A 23,415-nucleotide genomic window follows, 5' to 3' on the forward strand; every position below is an offset into this window, starting at 1 on the left:
GGCTCCAAGGATGAAAATGAAAACTCCGAAACCTTATTGCACATCTACAGGATACCACCAACTGTAAATACATAAGATGAATTTGCTACATGTTCTGCTTAAAATGCAAGAGGAGTTTGAAAAAGAAGATAGTGTAACAGACGGACGGACGGACCGGGATAACAACAGTATGTCCAAACTGCCTCTAGAAAGTGCAGAAATCTATTACTCTTTGACCATGACATCCTCTTTGTTGACTATAAAATCAGTGAGATTTCTCTGACACAAGTATGAGACGATGACGTAACTCTTAGTGCCAAAATCTGTGTCTGAAACATAACAATGTATTATGTATAATGTATTCATACATATTGTTTAGGAATTGAAATCTCGTGAACGGAAGTGAATTTTTTTTCGATAATATTTGTTTATAGAGGATAAATAGTTGTCAAGTGTATAGACAAGCATACAGGTTCCTTAATTTGTACACTGTATCACATATACTCGTCTATTTCTCGTTAGTGCAAATGGGCCCTATGTCAGCTTTGACAGATCAAACACAGTATTAGCCCTGATAAGACACAATAGTCCAACTACACAATGATTATTAGACATTTCCTAAATAACAATTTGGTGGAGTCCAATCTTGGAGAATTTATCAAATAGTCCGGCATTGTACAACAGATAACTGGTATTCGTTGGAAATTGCTTGTGTGCTAAATTTTGTTAAGAAAAAGTCATAGAAACTCTTAAGCAATCAAGTATTAATTGTTGATTTTGATATGTTTCTCACGTGCTGGTGGTGTTCCATTACTTCCATTGGTTTAATTTCAATGGTCAAGGTCATTCTTTTCAAGTGATTCTAAACTTTTTAAAAATATAATTCGCCATAAGAGTCTTGAATTCAGAATAATTACGTATACACTGTCACATAAAGAAGCATTGAAATTCTGCGTCATAGAAGTCAATGTTACAAGGAAAAAGAAATAATAGCAAAAGTCTCGGAAACCGTACAAGAGTTTTCTTCTGATCGATTGCCTTTTAATCCCTGATTTTCCTGCAAAGATTAAAAGTGGGGAAAACTAGAACTATAATGAAGGAGAAAATGGTCATTATATATATAGAATTAATTGAGAGGGATCTCCGATGCACTACAGTATCATACAGACAGAAAGGAAACAACATGAGATGCTTATTGATTATGGATATATCCTTGATAAAACACTATTGTGAATTAAAATCAGATTATCTACCAAGTTAAATTCAAAATATTTGAAATTGCAACCTAAAGGAAATCAAAATATTTTATAATTTCACAAAGAAAAATTTATCAAAGCAATATTCCTCTACAATCCTAAAAAGACATAACACATTACGATATAAAATACAGAGCTGTTAACTTATGCTATTACTCGAAATAACCTGCAAGAGAATACCCGTTGTTATCTACCTCCACAATGCGTTTAACCTGTCGTGATCTTAATCTCGGGGGGAGGTGGACTTTTGCAAATAATCTGATAATAAGTATTCGGTTCCGTTTTGATTACAATTGCTTGTAAAAGGATACGTTAAGAGGGAATAATTTTATATGAAAATCAGAACCATCTATTCCGTATATGGCACTGGAAATTAATTTTATGATAAATTTCGGAGTTTACCGGAAAACATTTTGTGGATCCGCGCTATTCCGACGTTGATTGATTAATCTTATAAGGTACTAGTATTCTCACATTGGCGACCCCGAAACACCTAGATCGCTAAGATATTACATCATGACTTTGCATGTTAATGATATTACTGGCAACGATTAAACCTGCATTGACTCAGTTCGATATTTTGATTTTGTATTTAACTTGTCACCTGCTAAGTAAGTGGTGTATGTTTTTATTCCTTTTGTGTATTCGGTGTAACTAAAATATTGTACCTTTAACTCTAGGCAATTTTGGAGGTAGGCCTTTCCTCGATCAATGTTGACAGTATGAATACACCGACCATAATTGTGGGATATTCTACCGGAATCTATACTTATGCTTTAATTATGGATGAACAAATGAGTCTCCCGGAAAAGTAGGCTGAGGTAACATTGATTTTTTTCCCCAATGTTTATGGCGTTTCGATATTTAAAACAATTTTTCTTGTCTACTTCATATCTTCATTTCCACGTGGTAAATTCTTTGTAGATTGCCACAAAATGGCGTCTCTGGTTTTAGACCAGTATCTAAGATGTCCAGTGTGTATGGACTTCTTCGCTGATCCCCACAGACTTCCGTGTAGTCACTGTTTCTGTAAGCGATGTTTGGAGGGGGTCCGCCAGCACTGCCTCTCCTTCAACTGCCCCGAGTGTCGTCAGCTGGTCATGCTGGACTATAGAGGAGTGGACGGTCTAGAAAAGGACAGGAGGCTTGCCGCCATGGTTGATGAGTTTGCTCATCAGCAACAACAGTCACGTGTCTGCAAAGAACACAAGCGAACCGTGGAAGGATACTGTGAAACATGCGCAGTGCTGATGTGTGGAAGATGCTTTTTCAGTGATCAACATTCGGGTCATAACATGGGAGATGTTGACGTCGTGGCTAAAAGGAAAAGGGTACCACAATGCATTGAATATGGTTTTCATCTTACGTGTACATTACACAAGCATGTTTGAAATATAATGCATCTTACTAAAAATAAATCAGATGAAATCAACCTAAGATAACATTTCATAGACATTTATTTAAAAAAAAAAGAATTCAAGTCGAGAAATGTAAACATATCGAGATATTTTTCTTTCATTTGTAAAACAGTTTCTCCTTTGAATTTTTCCCAATGAAAGCACGGATCTTGTGTATCTAAGCATTGTGTAAATAAGAAGGGGACAATAATCTCAATATATCTAGACAATCAATTTTTGCTGATCTAACCATTTCAAATTACATTAATCCAGTGAGTCTGACAAAGGTCCCATATCAGGGACACGTTAAAGAAACAGAATGACGAGATTTAAATACCAATTAACAGTCAAACTTTTGGCAAAAGAATGAGGTCATCTTTAATTGTTTCAAAATATTTCTTTTTTGTTCGTGTGTCCCTGATAAAGATTTTCCAGTTATAAGTGCAGAACTTTAGATTCTCTGCCAAGAGCTCTTTTCATATGAAATTATTAAATACCAAACATATATCAGTGACTGAATATATCCAGTAATAGGATTTAATTATAAAAGACTAAAGAGAAAATTTATAGATTTTATGTCATTATAATTACATACGCCTACGTTTCCTTTGGTTTCGAGATGTAATCGTTTCTTGTAAGAGTATCATGGTAAAAAAGATAGTTTCGTTAAACAAACGTTCAAATATTGTTTTACCACCAAACAGCCATTCTTTCCATTTGAATAGTGGATATACTTTGTATTCATGGCTATTAAATTTGTACAAGTTATATCATTTACAATTTTTAATGAGCAAGCATTATGATAAGATTTCGACCTGCTCCTGGCTGGCGGGACTATAGCAAGTAGAGTTGCTACTTAATATAAAAACGTTCATGAAGAACTCCTCTTAGAGATCGACCCCAAGCGCAAGGAATATGGATTATAATGTCAAATCACGTTCCATAATATTATTTTACATCATTAACAAGGTTAACATGCAAATCAGACAAACATAATTATTTTTATAACATTTATTTATTCATTTTGATTTAATAGAAAAAGTGATTTAATGAAAATTTCACAATTTTACCGATAAACGCTTGAGCATGCTGTGGTTTTTCTCAATTTTCTTTGAAAACTAAAATCGTTGGTTTCGAGGTTGAATATGACTATGAAATTAGGCGATCATCGAACTACAAATTTACTAATGATAGAATAAGTTGAGGTAACTGTCCACAAATTTACATATTAAGCTAATTGTATTTCTTGTCAAGATCACAAAATTCTCATCCCCACGAAAATAAACGAAACCACAGTATGTTGAAAAGTACCTTTAACATTAAACTTTTAATAGTCAAGTTAAAAATCTTCAAACATAATTCATTATGTTCAAATAACGTATTACAATTAGGGTATTTCAAGTTTAATTTCTCTTGTATAGGATGAAATTTCGTCAGATCTGGCATTTGTTAAAGGAAAGGTCAACTCTATTTTGAGCGACAGTGACGTCACAGTTCAGGTGAGAGATAACGTTTTACTTCACTCAACATCCGATTTTCATCGTTTGATTTCAAGAAAGTACATTCCCTTTTTGATATTTTTAGAGTCAATTATGTGCCCTTCAAGAACAAATAACATCAGAATTTGAACAAATACGGGAACTTTTACGACAAAAAGAAGACGGGTTACAGCTGGAGGCCATTAAACTCGCCGAAAAAGCCTGTCATGGCAACGATAAAATAGCCAAAGCTCAGGAACTGAAGTTAAAAATAAACGCTCTCGAGGACTCTATAACGGACGACGGAGTGTCCTTTTTACAGGTTTTTCTGTCATAAGTTTTCTATTTAACATTAGTTGGGCTGGTAGCCAGAATTCCTGCAATATTTCCTATAAATAAAAGAACAGAGAAGAAAATTTTGAGAGTCTTAACATATTTGCTATTATTATTTTTCAATAAATGATATTTGTGATTCAACTGAAAAAAAACTTTCTGACAGATTGTACTACATTTTTAGAAATAAACTTAGATGTAGAACATGGGGTTATACTCCCAATTAGTCATAACAAAACTTCAACAGTCTGGATCAGCAAAAAATCTGCACGATCACTATTGTAATAGGATACTTCCTTATACATTTGGTGACCGATAATTCACTATTTTGCAAGACAAGACAAAATGGATATTTCATTTTTGAAAATCCTTAGGGTCCAGTCGGGAAAGCTCGTATTTATTCTGAAATCTATGCCCAGTATAAAGAATGTCTTTGAAGAAAATACGTTCTGTCTCTGCAAATTATAATGCGAGACAATTTCGGTCAATATGAAATCCAAAAAAAAATGTAAAGATCACACAAACCACTAAAGAAACATCTTTGCGGCAAATATATGATATACATGTAGAATAGACTGTTGAATTTATCTGTAACTGTTCTCGAGTGGTAGTCAATTTCGTCTAGACAAAATTAAAGCCTTTTTGATCAAGTTTCAATTGCAGTGGTCACAAAAAAGTCAGAGTACTCCTTAAGGACAATAGATTAAATCAGTGAATTGTGATGCCATAATGTAAAAGAAGTTCAAGATGTGAAATGTTATTTATGCCAAGATACAAGAGACTTGTAGAGAGGAAAGATAATTGTAATTCTTTTAAATTTGATGTGCGCAAAACAGGAAGAAAATTATGAAACCTTAGAAGCAAAACATTATAGGCTTGTTTATAATTTACATTTTTTTGCTTTGCAGAACGTGGCAGAACTCAAAGAGAGGTAACTCCGTTACTTTATCCCCTCATGTATGCATGGAAAGTTTGTGATATTGGATACTTTACATTTTCAATTTTTAAGTGTTTTTGGGTCAGATTTGAACTGTTAATATACATATATTTTAAATTTAATATATATCTTACCAACTGCTCGAAATCTGCTGTTCGAATATATTCACTGTAATTCATGAAATGAATTAGTTTTTGTTTTTGTTTTGTTTTTTCAATTTTCACTATTTGTTTATACATGTATCTTCCAAATCAATAAATACTAATACAGAGTTCGCATTGAGAAGAAGTTGGTAACATCTTTAGACTCGGACTACCATGACACACGAGTGTCCTTGCCAACTCTCAAACATGGCGACACCGAATTGTTCCTCATGTCCTTCAGACTGGCTCGTAAGTATCAACCACTGTTCTGCTTAACTCTGAGAAACAATAAAAATACATGTATAAATTTAAAGTATTTCGTACTCCCATCATTCAGTGACAGCTGTTTCCCACGACGGATAGTAAAGACTCATTTGGCGTGAACGATAAGTAATTCATAGCGTCAAACACTGTGTAATGAATGTCAAGAAGTGTAAATAGAATAAATGCATGTGGAACATTTCAATTAACTATTCGGATTTTCAATTTTTTTAGTCTTCATTGAAACAATATGCTTATTTTTAACAAACTATCTAAAAGAAGAAGCAATCAAACAACAATATTGATAGACAGGTAGCAAGATTTCACGTGCCTTATATATTTTTTGTCTACCTGCATGATATAAACCTTCCAAATTCTTCCATTAGTACCAGGGAAAATTTCAATTAGAGCACACATGTCTTTTCACGATCTTAAAAGAGGAAAAGGGTGAATTGTCAGTTCCATCAAAACACACCATTACATTATTTTTTCATTCGTCAAGTTTCAAACTGTGTTGAAAATCCCTCCCTGATTATGCGCAGTTTTTAGGCTTTGGTCTTAATCATCTGATTATACTTTGGCGTTAGATTTTTTGATTTGTGTCTTAAACCCTGTCTTGTATATATGATTCCAGCAGCGCCAGACCCACGCCTGCGCACCCGGAAGTCCAGCGAGGGGAGTGAAGAACTGTCCTACAGACTCGCCACTCAACACGTAGAGAATGGCAAGCACTCTGCGGTAGGCGGCTCATGAAACCACAGCCAAATTTACACACTTCATTTTAAGTGTATTGTTACATTAATTCTCTGCTTCGTTCCATTAACGATCTTATTTATTTGAAGCATATTACACTTTAAATATAATTGAAATGGCATAGGTTAACGTTTTTACTTGTTCCCTTCATTTGCAGAAGCTTTCATTTCACACAAATCTAATACTGGAGAAGGAGTTGTCTCCAAGTCCAGCTGTTCATGCTGCAACGTTCCTGTCATCAGGATATATTGTGCTGTTAGATCTTAATTCAACACTTCTCCTGTATGACGAGAGTTATGCTCTCCTTCATGAACTGAAACTGGAAGACAAGGCGTTTGACGTGACTGCATTATCCGATCATATGCTTGCAGTAACAATAGGTGCGGCTAAGAGGGTGGAATTAATCGATGTAAATGAGGAAACTTTGCAGCCAAAAGGAAAGATCGAACTAGATACGGAATGCTTTCATGTCTCCTCTATTGATGACAAAATTGTTACCGGAAACGGAAGTTTAGTCAGTTTCTTTAACGTTAAGGGAGCTCGATTGAAAACAATCATCATGTCTGGAATGATACAGTCACTGTATATTTCCAAATCTCATCGGAAAATGTACCTCAATATCCGGTCTGAATATGTACTCTGTACAGATATGCGTGGAAACCGGGAATATAAGTACAAACACGACGACTTACAGGAAATAGGGGGTGTGTCTGCGGACAATAGATCCCTAGCATACGCATGTGGTTCTAAATCCAACAATGTTCATCAGATAGGTCCAGATGGACGCTTGGTGCGGATTATACTCTCCAAGGAAAAGGGACTGACGAAACCTATTACAGTTGGTTTTGACAGTACGTGCTCAAAAATGTTCCTCATCGAGAAAGATGATACATTGAAAGAGGCGGTGAAAGTTTATAGCATGAATTACTAAAAACCTTTAGTATTTATTTCAAAGGGAATTTCTTGTTAGAGAAACAAATAAAAACACAGTATTAGTATTATATTGTCACGATTTTTTTTTCAAATCATGCAAACGAAAAAGTGTGCCAGTGAAACACTAGGAAATTGATAATAAAGGTCAAAGACGTCAACATTTTGAAATTTTATTACAATCTTCAGCAAGTATTCGAGGTCAACGACCATTTTGAAAGCTTTCCATACTGTTATCGGACAAGTTTTCGTAGTTATATCTGATTTTATGTGTATTGTGTTTCTGAAAAGTCTCGAAAACGATTTACGCATATGATAATGTTTTAAATTGTAAATCTTTTGTGTGGTAGATATATATGACTTTCTTATCTGTATCAAATTGATCTAAGACGAATAGAATATTAGAAGTATGCGAAAAGGTGTCGATCTCAATAATTTTGAGATTTAAAATTTAAAGTTCTGGTATCTAAGATAAGGGATGGAGGTCGAGGCATTGATATACAATGTATAGGTTACGTAACTAATATTGCTTATGAGGATCAAATTGATTTAGGATTAAGATTTTCCTTTTAAAACCAAAAAGTAAAGTTACAAATGTACCAATTCAAGAGGAGATTAATGTAGCTCTATCATTTTAAGTTCTACGGTTTTGTTAGCGATATTACCGTTTTGCTCACTTGAGGAAAACGCTCATTTCTGGTCAAAGATTGTGTCTGGCGTCCGTCTTCGGAATGTCTTTTGTAAACTTTTCACATTTTCAAGTTCTTATCCAGAACCGCTAAGCTATTCTCAACCAAACTTGCTAAAAAGCATCCCTAGATGAAGATTAAATTTTTTTTTCAAACGATCGAAGGACCACACCCTCTTTCAAAGGGATAGATTTCAGAAATGGCGAAAATTTAATAAAATGTTTTTTAAAAATTTGTCACGAACCACTGCATGGGCCAGAAAAGACGAAAAGTTATGTGAAATCTCGTATAAGCGTATAGATTCGAATTTGTTATAATCATGGCATCAGGACAAGGGGGGGGGGGGCACAAAAGATCATATAGTCTTACATTGGAATATTTAGGAAAGTCTTCAAAAATATTCTCAAGAACAGCAGGGGCATGACAAGTCATATATGTGCAACTACCCTCATGTAGTGCAGTTTTAAGCTCGCTCAATTATGATCCCTGGGGAAATGATAGGGCTGAAGTAGGCATTCAGAGTGTTACATGAGAAAATCTAGGAAAGAGAAAAAACTTTTCAAGAGTAATAGGACCACAATGTATATAATATTGATATGCAAATATTTTCAGGTTTGTGGATTCAATTTTTTTTTTCAAATTATGGTCTCTTAAGGTTATAGGGTGGGGATGCCTCTAAATCAATATCACTACTTGTAACAGGACCTTGCTATTCATTGAAGATTTTCCCCCGGATAAATATTATATACATTATTTATATGTAATTTTTTTACCCCACCCTTTAACCTCAAGAGACCATAATTTGAAAAAGCAATTATGGGAATAGTGTAAAACAAGATACGCATGGGCCACAACGTCCCCCTGAATCACCTTGGACTTGCTGTTCTTCAGATTAAAGTTTTGTTAATTCATGACCACTGGGAGTTAGGGTGGGGCCAAAACTTTGGATAAAAATTTTTCTTGGGAATGAAAAAGAAAAACCTTAAAAATCTTCCGAAGAACAGCAAGTTCAAGGTGACTCAGGCGAGCGTTATGGCCCATGGGTCTCTTGTTTTACACTATTCCCATTTCATTCAAGATAACATTTTATCGGCCATCCTGAAAGTGTCAAACACCCGATTTTAGACTTCTTTAGGGTGTTAATTATTGTAATATAATATTCTATACTGATGGGCTATTTTGCCTAAGGTTGTATTGACTAAATAAATAAACCATAGTACAAATGTATGATTCATTTAAAAGATTCTACAAATGGAAATTAATATTTTAGTGGATAGAATGTTCAAAAGAACAAGAAAGGATCAAAGCATATACTGAAATAAATCTCATATGAAAGAAAACTAAAACAATAAAATTTAACGTTCATTGACGAAACACATGATTTATTAACAATATCAAAATGTATTGGATTACATGTATTCCTGTGTAAATTACGTAAAGTACAACACCATATGCACCGGGTTTGGAATGTTTGGGTGTTAATGAAGACCATGAGGGTTTGTTAATTAGTTCCTAATGGCATAAAGAATTCTGCTTTCTGTTGACCAGTACCTCATTACGTCATATGTAACGTGTATATCACGCGGTAAATGTCAGACGGAATTACCACTGACGCGCGTAGATTTGTTGGAATATTGAATTAATAAAAGGACTGTTGCGCCATTTGATGTCCCGAGAGTTTGATAAAATTCAATGTGAAAATTGGCTGCAAGGCTATAATAAAAGCGACATAGGAAAAACTAAATCACACAGTGAAGTTTTTTTTTCCTCTATTCTGTGATTAGAAATTAACTCGTCCATTAAAAATGAATGTTAAATACCAGTAATGCAAAATACTGTTCTGATTTCACAACAAGCATTTTTTTAAAGTTAATTTTCTAAAAGATTGGTTATTGAAACATCGCTTTGCTTTCAGAGATTCGTGCACGAAGTTTTCAACGCCTATGAATACGAAAATTTTGACTCAGCATATTTTACACAGAAAAACTTTAATTGAATTCACTTCATTACTCCACAGTTTATCACCATGATAACACGTAGATATAATCGGACGGAGAAGAGATCGCCAAAAAATCAGGCACCACATAGGCATCTGGACATCTCTCCACGACCGTGTATTAACTTTCTCAGTGTGTGCTACTTGAGACGAAATGATGGACATTATTATAAGTTTCTGTTGTTTCTGAAGCACCTCACGGGACAACAGGCAGACTGTAGCGCGCCTCTCTTGTGTTGATATCAGACTAACATGTAATTCGAGGGTGATGCTATGGTTTATGATATACGGCTAGTTTTTTGTTTTCTACGATAAGCGGAAACTTACGTAAGGTTAAAGCTAGCCCTGTAAAACTTTTAGATATTGGTTATTGTCACACTATGAGGAAATCTTAGGAGTATTTGCGCTATTCAATTCAGTGTGATGGAGGACAATTCTTCCACAAATCTTGAATTACGACAAAGTTCGTCGAGTAAACAATCATCTCTCAGAAATGCTCCCAAATCTCAACGAAAGGAGTCGTCTGATTCGATTCGTAAAAATTCAGACACTAGTGCAAAAAGTTCAATTAAAAAAGGATTCCAGTCTACAGCTAGTATTAGATCTGGACTTGAAGCTGGGCAGACGACAAGAAATGGAAAGGACTACTACGATGAGGCCAGGAAAACTGTTGAAAACCAGAATCGGGACACTTTTGATACACCTGTTCTGGAGAGCAAACCTCCAAACTATCTTTGGTTGGCACTTTTTACGACCATATTCTTTAACCCTCTTACGGGAATCGTTGCATTGGTAATGGCTAGTAAGTATGATATTGTTTTGGTGAAATCTTCATCCTTAATTAACGCTCCCATGTTTACTTCTAAGTCTTTTTAGTACTTGCAGACAATGACAAAAACGTGTCTAGACCCATTACCTTCGGAAATGACAAGTAGTTATTACTCCAAGACTGTACTTAGATAAACGCTGCAGTTTCTTATCCAAGAAACTGTTAGGATCTATTTTAATTACCATCTACCTAGGATTTTAACAGAACATGACATTAGGTTAATTGCACTAAGATTAATTGTTCTTCGTATTAAGCATTTTTGCAATAACAATATCGCACCAAAATAATAGACTAAGACGAAAAATATGGATGAGCTTATTCGCCTGGCAACGAAGCAACTGACAAACTAATTAAAAGCACGCGAGTTTGTTTAAAATTACGTGGAGTGCTCTGTATGCATTCCTTTTTCTTGACATTTGTTATTTCCGAGTAATCAAATTCATCAACTTAAAGGTATTTATTATTTAAAATAGATTTCCTAAATTATAATGAATAGATGTGACAATTATTACCCAGAAACTCCTTAAAATAGAATGCAAATGCATGCTCGAGAACAAAAAATCGAACACATCTCTGAAGTGAGGAATTTAATACTCGCTTCCCGCCCTGAAATTTTAATAAAATTTTGAAAACATGTCTCAGATAAAAACATACCTGTAGTATAGAAAATATATACAAGACCTATGTTGGTAGTGAGTTGGCGTTTTCTTTTACTTACGCAAGATCCTATCGAAAATGTCAGAGCATCAAATGATATCAAGAACAAAGCTATAAAGTTAATGACTGGACGTAAAAAAACAAACGATAGAAGATCACGCTCCTGAAACAAATCTCTGGTAATCGGGACTGATCTAATAGAGATAGGAATTATTATCGTCTATGTTGTATTGGCTGGCTAATAACGGTAGTGCTTCATTGATACTGTCTGTGGCATGGAGCGATTGAAGGGCACCTGCTTACGAGAATGATACAATGTATGATGCTGTGTTTACGTATTGGTTTACTGAGTGTAATTTGTAAACTCGTAAATTGTCAACAGATACCTTTGTAAATCAAAGCTCAGTTTAATTATAGCTTTTCAAACTAGGCCAAATTTTGATATGAAAGGGGTAATTTGTGACCGGAAAATAATATGAAGTCCATCATGTTTCTCGAAAGATGCAGCTCCTCAAAAGTTAAGATTGTTTATTGATTCAGTAAACAAACACCGTCAATGAAAGTACAAAGCTTTTTTCTGCCAAATATAAAAGAAATCCTTTCGTTTAATGTAGCCCCAGACTGAATCTTGCACACACAAAGCAGGGCATTTTGAAAACGTATTGTCAATTTACACGAAATTTATACGAAAAGCTAAGGTCAACTCTTTATTTTTTTCTATTTCTATCTATATATTTTATTTTTTTATTTGATGTCTTGTAAATTATCAAGACAATATGTCCTTTCGTTTTGTCGTCATGAAGCTTGGTGACTTGTGTGAAATTTTTGTTGCTGAATTTCTTTTATCCAAGAATTCCTGCTATTTGAAGGACAGTAATTAATCAAAAGTCCAAAATTCATTAAAGTGTCATTTTCTCAGTTGTCGATTTCTGTATTTTTTATTATTATTTTCAAAAGAAAAAATTTTAATTTTCACTTAAAAAAAAAACTTCGTCTATAATGTAAAATAAAGTTCACCTCTACTACTACATGTACTAAAAAAAAAATAAAACTTTAGGACAAAAATTATTGGCATAAGTTAAGCTAGTCATAACTAATTTTCTCTTGGAATTGCACACAAAGTCTTCCCTTTTTTACTCTCTCTCTTTCACCCATTTACCTTTATCCATTAGACTAGCGAGTAATTACCTACATATGTGCACATGTTGTTAAGCACAAGATAAACAAAGAATGAAGATGTTCATTGCCTCGTTAACTCGTATATCCTATTGTCCAACCGCATGAAATGCTTGCTCATCATTGTAAACTCAACTAAAGTCTTTACTGCCAGTTTATCTTACCTCGAATAATACTGTGTTATAAAGACATTCATTGAATAATAAATACACGGATATTACGTTTTTGATAATCAAGCAGAATTAATGATTACTTTGGTATATCCAACCCCCTTTTTTCATTTTTTCAAAATTGCAAAAGATAAGATGCTGCATTTTGCATTCTGTGCTCTTGTTGATTTTTTTTCAAAAACATAAAAAATTTTAAATACCTCCCGTAAAAATTATCTGTTAAGAGACCTAGGACTTTTTTTTTCATTCAGACACCTTTCGCATTGTCTTGATTTTATGGTGGAATGCTTAATTTGCAAAAGTATTTTATATCTTCATTTATATTCACCGAGACTGGAATTAAGGGAGAAAAGGATTAATTATTTCCAGACTACACACATTGGGATATCAGTCAGACTAAATTCTGAAGGTGGTGCATCTTATAGTATACGCCTTAATCACGGTCAAAGGTCAAGGTCAAGTGAATTGTTCATATTGTTTTATGACAACTTTTCGAGAATTACATCGAGTATATTGTGATTATTGTTTTCTTAACATCACCTTAACTCTATTAAAATCATTTTTTAAATTTTCTATTTCAGTTCAAGCAGACAATGAGTATATTAATGGAAATTCTGCCAAATGTAGAAGACTCGGCAAGATCGTCCGTGTGATATCGATTGTCTCTATAATATTGACGATAATCATCATCACAATCGTCAGTATCGTCTTCAACACTTAGCTGTCTCTGCTCCTCGCTCCGTGTTTTTTCCTCAGGGATCGATTCTCACCTTGTGCTCTAAGTGGAATAATCTCCACAATGGATATATTAACCGTGAATCTTGAAATTTGAATTCTAGCTAGTCTTCCATATTAATGTATGTGCTTTTTTACGACTATCCAAATTTCTTCAACTTACGGACTATAAGGTGAATCAAACCAGTCATAACTGTGCAGTTATTTTAATATGTATATACCTGGAAAATCTGACGATGGGTGTATAATTAGATAATAAACCAGACTCTGTTTGTTATCCTTATTTGTTTTCCCCTTTTTGTGTCCTTTCAGGAAAATAAAGGCGGATCAATAATGATCGAATTTTTGAAGCAGTTGGATTACTTTAACTATTTTGAAGAAATATTTGAGGATCAATGAATTATGAATAGAATTTTCAAAAAACATTGAGTAACTTTAGTCTAGACATTTTTTCTATGTTCTGAGAATTTATCTATATGACTTATTATATCATTATTTTATTTTCATCAATGTCACAAAAACAATAAATAGATGAATGAATGAATGAATAAATAAACTAATTAATTAATTACAAATATGATAAAAACGTTCAATGATATTACAAAACACTTTTGATACTCAGATTTAGAAGAGAGTAATTTTAATTCTAAAAGTTGAGTGGTTATTCTTCTAACCATGGCAGTACAGGATTGAATGAATTAATATGTAGGAAGGGAGAAGTATTCGTATATTACATTGTAACTCCATCTTCTCAATGCCAAGGCCTCTTCTGTTTGGTAGAAGAACGATATCACTAAGCCTTCACATTATGAAGATGACGTAACTCAGAAATATTGGGGATTGTAAAAAAGAAATTGCACTATGCTTTAAATAGGTTAATAATTTTGTCCTTCATTGATTACAGATTTCCGATTGCTAATGAGTATGACGGAGTCATGCACTCCTTGGCAATTGAAATTGTTAATCAGTGAAAAGACAATTTGTATAAATTAAAAGGCACTGTTGATATAAAAAGCCCCCCCCCACCACCACCACCACACGAAACTCTGTTGTAGTTATCCAGATATATTTACTTCTCAGAAAACAAAGAACAATCCAAAAATTATTGATTAAATAATTATTTTACCGGATATGCAGTGTATATCGTAATCAAACATGGAACGTCGCTTTATATCAACAGACTAGTCAAAAAACAAAGCCAACGTTATGCAACAAGTTGACCCCTTGATCCCACCTTCCCACGCATCTTATGCACTGCTCCACATTGCGAAATATCATATGGTGATCTATAAAAACCGAATAACCTTTATGTCTGCGGAATTTTCGGGCTAATACAGAAATCTTGTTTAATAGAACTCTTTTTTTTTTAACCTAAAAGCAAACTCAGATAAAGATTATTTAAATTTTGTTTCAATAGTGTAAAGAAGGGACTTTAAAAGTTCTTCAATGTCTGTACTATATACATGATGCTATCATTCATAAAATGGATGATGCAATATGTTGACCTGTTACAAGTAATCATAGTTTAATCTCGGCGAAGAATTTCATAGTGCTCCAGTTGCGTCATATAGTTTGTTTGTTTGTGTTTTTTTTTTTTAGACATGAAGAGAAAAAAAAATACTGCTAACCTTTTAGCTCACCCGAGCCGAAAGTTCTGATCAAAGAGTGTGTCATCTGTAAACTAAACATTTTTGACTTCTTCTCATGAACCACTGGACCAATTTCAACTAAAGTTGTCACAAAGCATCCTTGGGTAAAGGGGATTTAAGTTTGTTCACATGAACTGCCACGACCTCTTTCATTGGAGATAATTAAGAATTCGTGAAATTTAAAAATCTTTTTCTCGGTAACCACTGGGCCAGAAAAGGTGAAACATGTGAAAGCTTCATTACATGTAGATTCAAGTTTGTTCAAATCATGACCCCCGGGACCAGGACGGGGCCACAATAGGCGATTAAAGTTTAACATAGGTATATATATGAAGAATCTTTAAAAATCTTCTCACGGACAGCAAAGCTATACAAATACAGTGTTTGTTAAAAAAAAATATGTACATATGCGTAACTGTCAACAATTTGAGTTTCCAAATTAGAAATGAGTAAAGAACAACAGGGTGCAGACATAGGAATTAGTCACTAAAAGAGTCATTGCTTTCTCTTATCAATGCTTGCTTTTTAGCTCACCTGAGCTGAAAGCTTAAGTAAACTTTTCTGATCACTCGTTGTCCGTCGTCCGTCCGTCTGTCCGTCCGTCTGTAAACTTTTCACATTTTCAACTTCTTCTCAATAACCACAGGGCCAATTTTAACCAAACTTGGTACAAAGCATTCTTGGGTAAAGAGGAGTTTAAATTGTTAAAATGAAGGGCCAAGCCCCCTTCCAAGGGGAGATAATCAAGAAAAGACAAAAATAGGGTGGGGTCATTAAAAAATCTTCTTCTCAAGAACCACTGGGCCAGAAAGGCTGAAATTTATGTGGAACCAGTGAAGTGTAGTGTAAATTCTAAATTGTTCAAATTATGACCCCGGGGGTAAGGCGGGGCCACAATAGGGAATCCAAGTTTTACATTGAAATATGTAGAAAAAATCTTTAAAAATCTTCTTCTCAAGAACCACTGGGCCAGAAAGGCTGAAACTTATGTGGAAGGAGTGTAGTGTAGTGTAAATTCTAAATTTTTAAAATCATGACCCCCGGGGGAAGGGTGGGGCCACAATAGGGAATCCAAGTTTTACATTGAAATATGTAGAAAAAATCTTTAAAAATCTTCTTCTCAAGAACCACTGGGCCAGAAAGGCTGAAACTTATGTGGAAGGAGTGTAGTGTAGTGTAAATTCTAAATTTTTAAAATCATGACCCCCGGGGGAAGGGTGGGGCCACAATAGGGAATCCAAGTTTTACATTGAAATATATAGAAAAAATCTTTAAAAATCTTCTTCTCAAGAACCACTGGACCAGAAAAGCTGAAACTTATGTGGAAGCATCCTGGGGTAGTGTAGATTCTAAATTGTACGAATCATGACCCCCGGGGGTAGGGCGGGGCCACAATAGGGAATCCAATTTTAACATTGAAATATGTAGAAAAAATCTTTAAAAATCTTCTTCTCAAGAACCACTGGGCCAGAAAGACTGAAACTTATGTGGAAGCAGAGTAGTGTAGTGAAAATTCTAAATTATTCAAATTATGACCCCGGGGGTAGGGCGGGGCCACAATAGGGAATCCAAGTTTTACATTGAAATATGTAGTCAAAATCTTTTAAAAATCCTCTTCTCAAGAACCACTGGGCCAGAAAAGCTGAAACTTATGTGATAGCATTCTGGGGTAGTGTAGATACTAAATTGTTCGAATCATGATCCCCGGGGGTAGGGCGGGGCCACAAAAGGGAATCCAATTTTCATATTGACCTGTATATGAAAAATCTTTAAAAATCTTCTTCTCAAGAACCATTGGGTCAGGAAAGCTGAAACTTATGTGGAAGCATCCTGGGGTAGTCATTGTAGATTCTAAATTGTTCAAATCATGACCCCTGGGGGTAGGGCGGGGCTACAATAGAGAATCCAATTTCTACATTAAATATATAGGAAAAATCTTTAAAAATATTCTGAAGAACCACTGGGCCAGAAGAGCTGAAACTTAAGTGGAAGCATCCTGGGATAGTGTAGATTCTAATTGTTCAAATCATGACCCCTGGGGGTAGGGCGGGGCCACAATAAGTACTACAAGGGGGGAAATCAGGTGAAAAACAGCAAGGCCCAAGTTACTCAGGTGAGCGTCGTGGCCCATGGGCCTCTTGTTTTATATATACCCTGAAGATTCGGGGGTATATAGTTTTTGTTATGTTCGTCCGTCTCTCTCTCTCTTTTTTTTTTTGTTTGTTTGTTCGTAAAAACTTAAACCATATTTTTTGAATAACGGGTAGTCGCTTTCTTATTTCACATGTGTATTCCCTGTGTCAAGACCTTTCTTTGGGTATCAACGTATTTGACCTCTTGATCTTGACCTTGGAGTTTGAGCTACAATGTACTTTTGCAAAATGTACCAAACCTTAATCTTAGCCATATTTTTTTTTAATTGGTGCAAGGGCTTTTATATTTCACAGGTATATATCAAGTGAGCAGATCGTTCTTCGAGTACCAACAATATTAACAGACAACAGACAAAGCTCACTTGGGCCATCGATTGTTTCTGGTTAGCTAATAAGGCGACTTTTTATTATTTTATTTTTTTTAAATAAAATTGGATTTATCACAAAAAATAAAACATTTGGCTTTTTCCTTTTAAATTTCAGCCTGATAATTCAAGAATGATTGAATGGGGATATCCTATTTATTTTTAAAATAGATGTTTAAGACGTTAGATCCCAACTCTAGCCACCAAAATATAACTCAGTCGAAATATTGCAATTTTAAAACTTAAGCTTTTTAAATAGTTCAATTTAATTCTGACATATTTTTTTGTCTATCAGTCATTCTACAAAAACGTGCCCAATTAAGAATTTTTTATGTCGCTTACAAATTTACCGTTGTAATATCTTAACTCTAAATTTAAAGATCGATTTCAACTCTAAGACTTAACATACACACATGGTTTTGTAAATATTTACCGAAAGTTAAAGTTTTGACATGAACATAATGTAATGTTGAAAAACGCATTCCACTGCAAATCTTAATGTCGCTTCATTTATTTATAAATTTCAAGATGTACTTTATTTTTTATATAAATTTTCAGCCGTAAAAGCGTTCCGAATAGATTGCAATGAATGTTAAAAAAGTTTTTTATCCTATATAAAAAGAAATCAAACCATTTCTCGCAAAGAAATGCAGGGATCTTTTTTCATGCGAAACTATAGCATGTCGCTAAAAATCGGTTAACTTCCGTAACGATTTTGTTTTTAAATTTCACGCACGGAATGCAGATTTCAAAAAGAACTGAAACTTATCTGAAAGTGACCACGGAACCTAGTATCATCTATTCAAGTTGCGGGTCAGCTATTTTAGACGATTATATTTTCCACAAAACAGTTGTCTCTCTTAAAAATTTTAAAACTTCCGTAACGGTAATTCAGGAAAGATTTTGCATTATAGGTATAAAAAAAAATTATTATTTTGAGAGCGAAATGCTTCATACTTTTGTTTAATATCCTAAAACAAACTTTGATTTTAACTATTGCCGAGAATTTAAACTTTTATTGCTGGGAATTAACTTCCGTAACGATTAACTTCGGTAACGATTTATATATTTTTCCCGAAATTTTAAAAATTAATTTCGAATTCATGCGAGACTTCATGAATCACTTTAGCGTTCTATACTGAACATCAGAAACGAAAAAAATTGGTCAAATTCAGCTCTATTTAAAAAATAATAAGACTTGATCAAGCATTTAACTTAATTCCGTAACATTACCTTAAAATCAATGGTATATTGAAATTGTTGTAAAAAGTTAACGATATCAGATTTGTGGACAATTCTTTTTTTTTCAAGTTCACTGATATGTCCTTTAGAGAATAATGATGTTCATTTTGCTATTTGAAACAATTATTTTTTTTCATGTTTTACTGATACCCTGAATTGGTCCATTTATCGTAGAATGACTGCTATAACTTAATTCTATTTCTTTACCTACCTACCGACCCAAGTTTTAGGGGAAAATCTTGAAAAACAATTAATTGTTTAAAAGTGGCCTAAAAAGACAACGTAAGACTGAGAATGCAATAGACTCTTTCAAGATAATATGCACGCATGCGCATAACGCTCATGGGGTGGCAAAATAGAGAGTGGCATAAATTCACGTGTACTTTGACATTAACATGAATAAAAGTTTTGCTACAGATTATTTAGTAAAATATTACGATAATAAATTCTATATTTTTTCATGAGACTGTTTTTTTCTCTAATTTCCAATAATATGACTGTGCATACGTAACTAATTTCCGGCAAAGCCTTGGTTACGGCAATGTTTACATAGAGTAAGATGGCGACCCGGGAAAGTTTAAACAAACTTAAAAAAAATTCCTTACAGCGGTTAGCAGAGGAGTTGGGAGTGGTTTTTGAAAAAAAGACAAAAGAGGAAATAATCAACTCCATCTTAAACCTTAATGTCCCTATCCATTTCGAGGGTAGTCCTTTAGATACGCCCCATTTTACCGAGGTACAGTATGTATCGTTAGATGCGGAGGCGATACCTGATCTACCATTCTCGGCGATCGTCCGCTTTATGGTCGATCGCCAGGTACAAGGCCGTGCAGTCCAAAATTTTCGTGGTCTAGATCGTGCTGCAAAACATTTTGAGGCAGGAGATGTGAAGGAAATCCTCATGGCCAAGGTAATCTTTATTTTGTGACGGTAGCAAAACTATTTTTAAAAAAAATAATAATAATAAGGTTGGCAAAATTAAAATAAGAAATTACCAAGCAGTACAATAATCAGGGGAAACATAATTGTATTTTAAATTTCAATTTTTAAAAAAAAAAAAAAGTGAAACTACTTTCGTCCATATTATGATATCTCTTTTACATGTTTGTAATATACTTTTTTTCAGGTGAATGACTCAACCATATACTTCAAGGCATTCTGCCTTGCATCTATGAAGAAAATTAAATATCAGATTTTCATATCTGCTAGATGTCTGGAGGGGGAAATGACAATTAACCATGCTTACTGTCAGTGTTCTATAGGGTAGGAATTACATTTAATATACATGTATCAGATATCGTAATGTTCAAGCCCTGTGTATATATACTCAGTGTATGTATAAGTCATACAAGTATAAACACCTTATATATAATGGTACTTAACTATCAAAACTACAAGTTCCACAACTTAATAATCAGAGCGATTAATTGCTTCCTGCTTGAGGAATATGAACCATTGTCCCTTCACATTCTGATTTTATATTGCATATGAATGATGTATAAAAAAAATCATTACTCAGTATTTTATTTATAGCACAAAAAATAGAAATAGACATTAACTTGTTACATAAATTTGAAAAAAAAGTACTACAATTGTCACATTACTTTTAGGTTGGCTCAGTCATGCAGTCACATTGGGAGCCTTCTTTTTGCCCTTAATTCTATCAAGAAAGAAGCAGAAAATTCCTGTACATCAAAACTCTGTAAATGGAATGTGCCCAGACAACTGAATCTTCCTGCAGCACCCTTATCCGAGATGAATTTAAGAAAAGCAGGTTCAATAGGTAAAGTAACTATGGTAACTATGGTAATTGCAGCCATGAATGACAGCAGCTGCAGAAATTTAAATCAGGATTAAGATATAAATGTTTCTGACAAATTTCAGCAAGCGGTGGAGATCAACCAATTAAAAAAACTATACAGTTTGATCCAAGACACCCAGATCACAGGGACACAGATTTAAGTGCTCTCCAAGCATTGAGGGATGTTTTTCCCAACACAGGTAATTACTACTGCACATTTAGATTAGGGGATATTGGAGACAATAATTCAAAGTAAAAGGTTAACTCATATTCTTTTTTCTTGTATTCAGGAATGGCATGTATATGGGATATTCCGGAAAGAACACCAACCCCAGTGAGTGAAGTAACAGTGACTTCTTACGTGAATCCTCTAGAGACTGATTTGCAAAAGTTGGTGGATTTGTCTGAATCTCTGCATGGTATACTCAATTTCTTCTGATCACTAAAATTTTATTGCCAATTTCTTCAATCAAAATTTTGATAAAACAATGCATGTACTTCAAAATGATTTTCAGTATTCTAAAACCTTTCAGCTAACATTCTGCAACCAATCAGTGAGGAGTTATCGTCCTTTGTGGAGATGAGAACCAGATCACAGCGCAATAGTCCAGAATGGATATCACTCCATAAGGGTCGCTTAACTTCCTCAATCTTTGGAGACATTATCAGGGCAGGAGAACATCCTAGGAGCCTCATCTCTGGAATTCTCCATGGTTCCAGTCTTCAACGGTATGATTCATTTTCTGCAGAAAAATTAAAATTAAACTTTAGAGCATTCTTACTTAATTTTACATTCTAAATATACAGACAAATCCTGTTGCCTATCAGGTAAACCAAAGAACAGAAAATTAGAATTTTGAATAATAATTTGACTAACCTCTTTAGAAAACATTTTTTACATACAATTTTTCTTACCCTCCTTTTCCTTGCAAAATATGTTAGAGTTCAGCTGGACCTGTTAGTAATTTCAATATTATACTGCATATATATGACATTTAAAAATAAGAGGCCCAGGGGCCACATCGCTCACCTGAGCACTCTGGCTAGGAAAAAGCAGAAATCAGTTCAGTCTTGAAAAGTTTTGATATAAAAGTGGTTCAGAGGGGGGGGGGTGTTAATTTGAACTTGAATCTATACTTCAAAGGGATGCTTTTGAATTAATATGACAAATAATGGCTATGCTGTTCTTAGAAAGACAGTTTTTATTGATATATCATATGTATTCCTTTGTATAACAATTTGAATCTACATTACCTGAGGATGCTTGCATTTATATATGACTAATTATTGCTTTGCAGAAGAAGATTTTAAAAGGCTTGCTTTTTCTTATGTATTCCTATGTAAAACTTTAATCACCCATAGTGGTCCCACCCTACCCCTGGGGGGTCATGATTTAAACAAATTTGAATCTACACTACCTGAGGATGCACCCATAAAAAAAACCAATCATGGCTTTGCTGTTCTTGAGAGAAAGGTTTTTACAAATTTTTCCTATGCATTTTATGTAAAACTTTGATCGCCCATTGTGGCCCCATCCTACCCCCGGGTGTCATGATTTGAACAAACTTGAATCTACACTACCTGAGGATGCTTCCATATAAGTTTCATATTTTCAAGCACAGTGGTTCTTGCAAAGAAGATTTTTAAATGATGCCATTAATTTTTCATGAATTCATGATTATCTCCCCTTGGAAGAAGGCGTGGCCCTTTGTTTGAACAAACTTGAATTCCCTTCACCCAAGGATACTCTGTGCCAAGTTTGGTTGAAATTGGCCTAGTAGTTCTGGAGAAGAAGAAGAAATTGTGAAAAGTTTACAACGACAACAACAACAACGCCGCCGCCGACAGACAACGGACAAATTTTGATCAGAAAAGCTCACTTGAGCCTTCGGCTCAGGTGAGCTAATAACAACCTAATAACAGGTACCCGTCAATGCCACCTGCAGTCCAGTGGGGAATTGACCATGAGGAGATGGCCAGGCAGGATTACTTAGAACTTGTGAGGAGAGTTGCAGATGTTTCTGTCCAACCACTTGGTTTGACTTTACTAGCATTATGTCCATTTATTGGAGCATCTGGGGATGGCAAAATCCTGGACAAGAGTATGCCAGAGGGCTCTCAGGAAGGTGTCCTGGAGATCAAGTGTCCATATTCACTTAATGGCAAAGTCATTGTCAGTAAGGAAGTGCACGAGCTATACGATCATCTGGATTTCATGGAAGTGAAAAATGGGAAAGCAAAATTAAGCTGTAAACATAAGTATTATGCTCAGGTGCAAGGGGAGATGGCTGTTTTAGGCTTACCATGGTCTGACTTCGTTATTTGGACTGCCGCTACTAAAAGCAATGTTTACATTGAAAGGATTCATTTTGACTCCACTTACGTTTCCAGTATGATTTCAAAACTTCACGAATTCTATGGGAAACATATAATACCCCATCTTAAAGATGTTGAATAAGTGGCCCATGGGCCTGAACATAATTGAT

General features: G+C 34.5%; 3 protein-coding genes across 3 annotated transcripts in view; all 3 read left to right on the forward strand.

Moving 5' to 3' along the window:
- Positions 1-23,415, forward strand: part of LOC133190328 (uncharacterized) — a 292,684-nt gene that overhangs the window by 201,732 nt on the left and 67,537 nt on the right. The window lies entirely within an intron of this gene.
- On the forward strand, positions 2,127-7,517 carry LOC133190848 (uncharacterized). Its single transcript, XM_061326533.1, has 7 exons — positions 2,127-2,566; positions 4,054-4,131; positions 4,217-4,432; positions 5,352-5,374; positions 5,651-5,772; positions 6,419-6,522; positions 6,695-7,517. The coding sequence occupies exons 1-7, from the start codon at positions 2,171-2,173 to the stop codon at positions 7,466-7,468; spliced, it is 1,713 nt and encodes a 570-aa protein (XP_061182517.1). The 5' UTR covers positions 2,127-2,170; the 3' UTR covers positions 7,469-7,517.
- LOC133190849 (uncharacterized) lies at positions 10,196-14,069 on the forward strand. Its single transcript, XM_061326534.1, has 2 exons — positions 10,196-10,954; positions 13,566-14,069. Exons 1-2 carry the CDS (start codon positions 10,576-10,578, stop codon positions 13,703-13,705), a joined length of 519 nt encoding a protein of 172 aa, XP_061182518.1. The 5' UTR covers positions 10,196-10,575; the 3' UTR covers positions 13,706-14,069.

This window comes from Saccostrea echinata, unplaced genomic scaffold (genome assembly GCF_033153115.1).
Source record: "Saccostrea echinata isolate AGI-Se365-2 ecotype Australia unplaced genomic scaffold, CSIRO_AGI_Sech_v1 ptg000022l, whole genome shotgun sequence".
Taxonomy (NCBI): domain Eukaryota; kingdom Metazoa; phylum Mollusca; class Bivalvia; order Ostreida; family Ostreidae; genus Saccostrea; species Saccostrea echinata.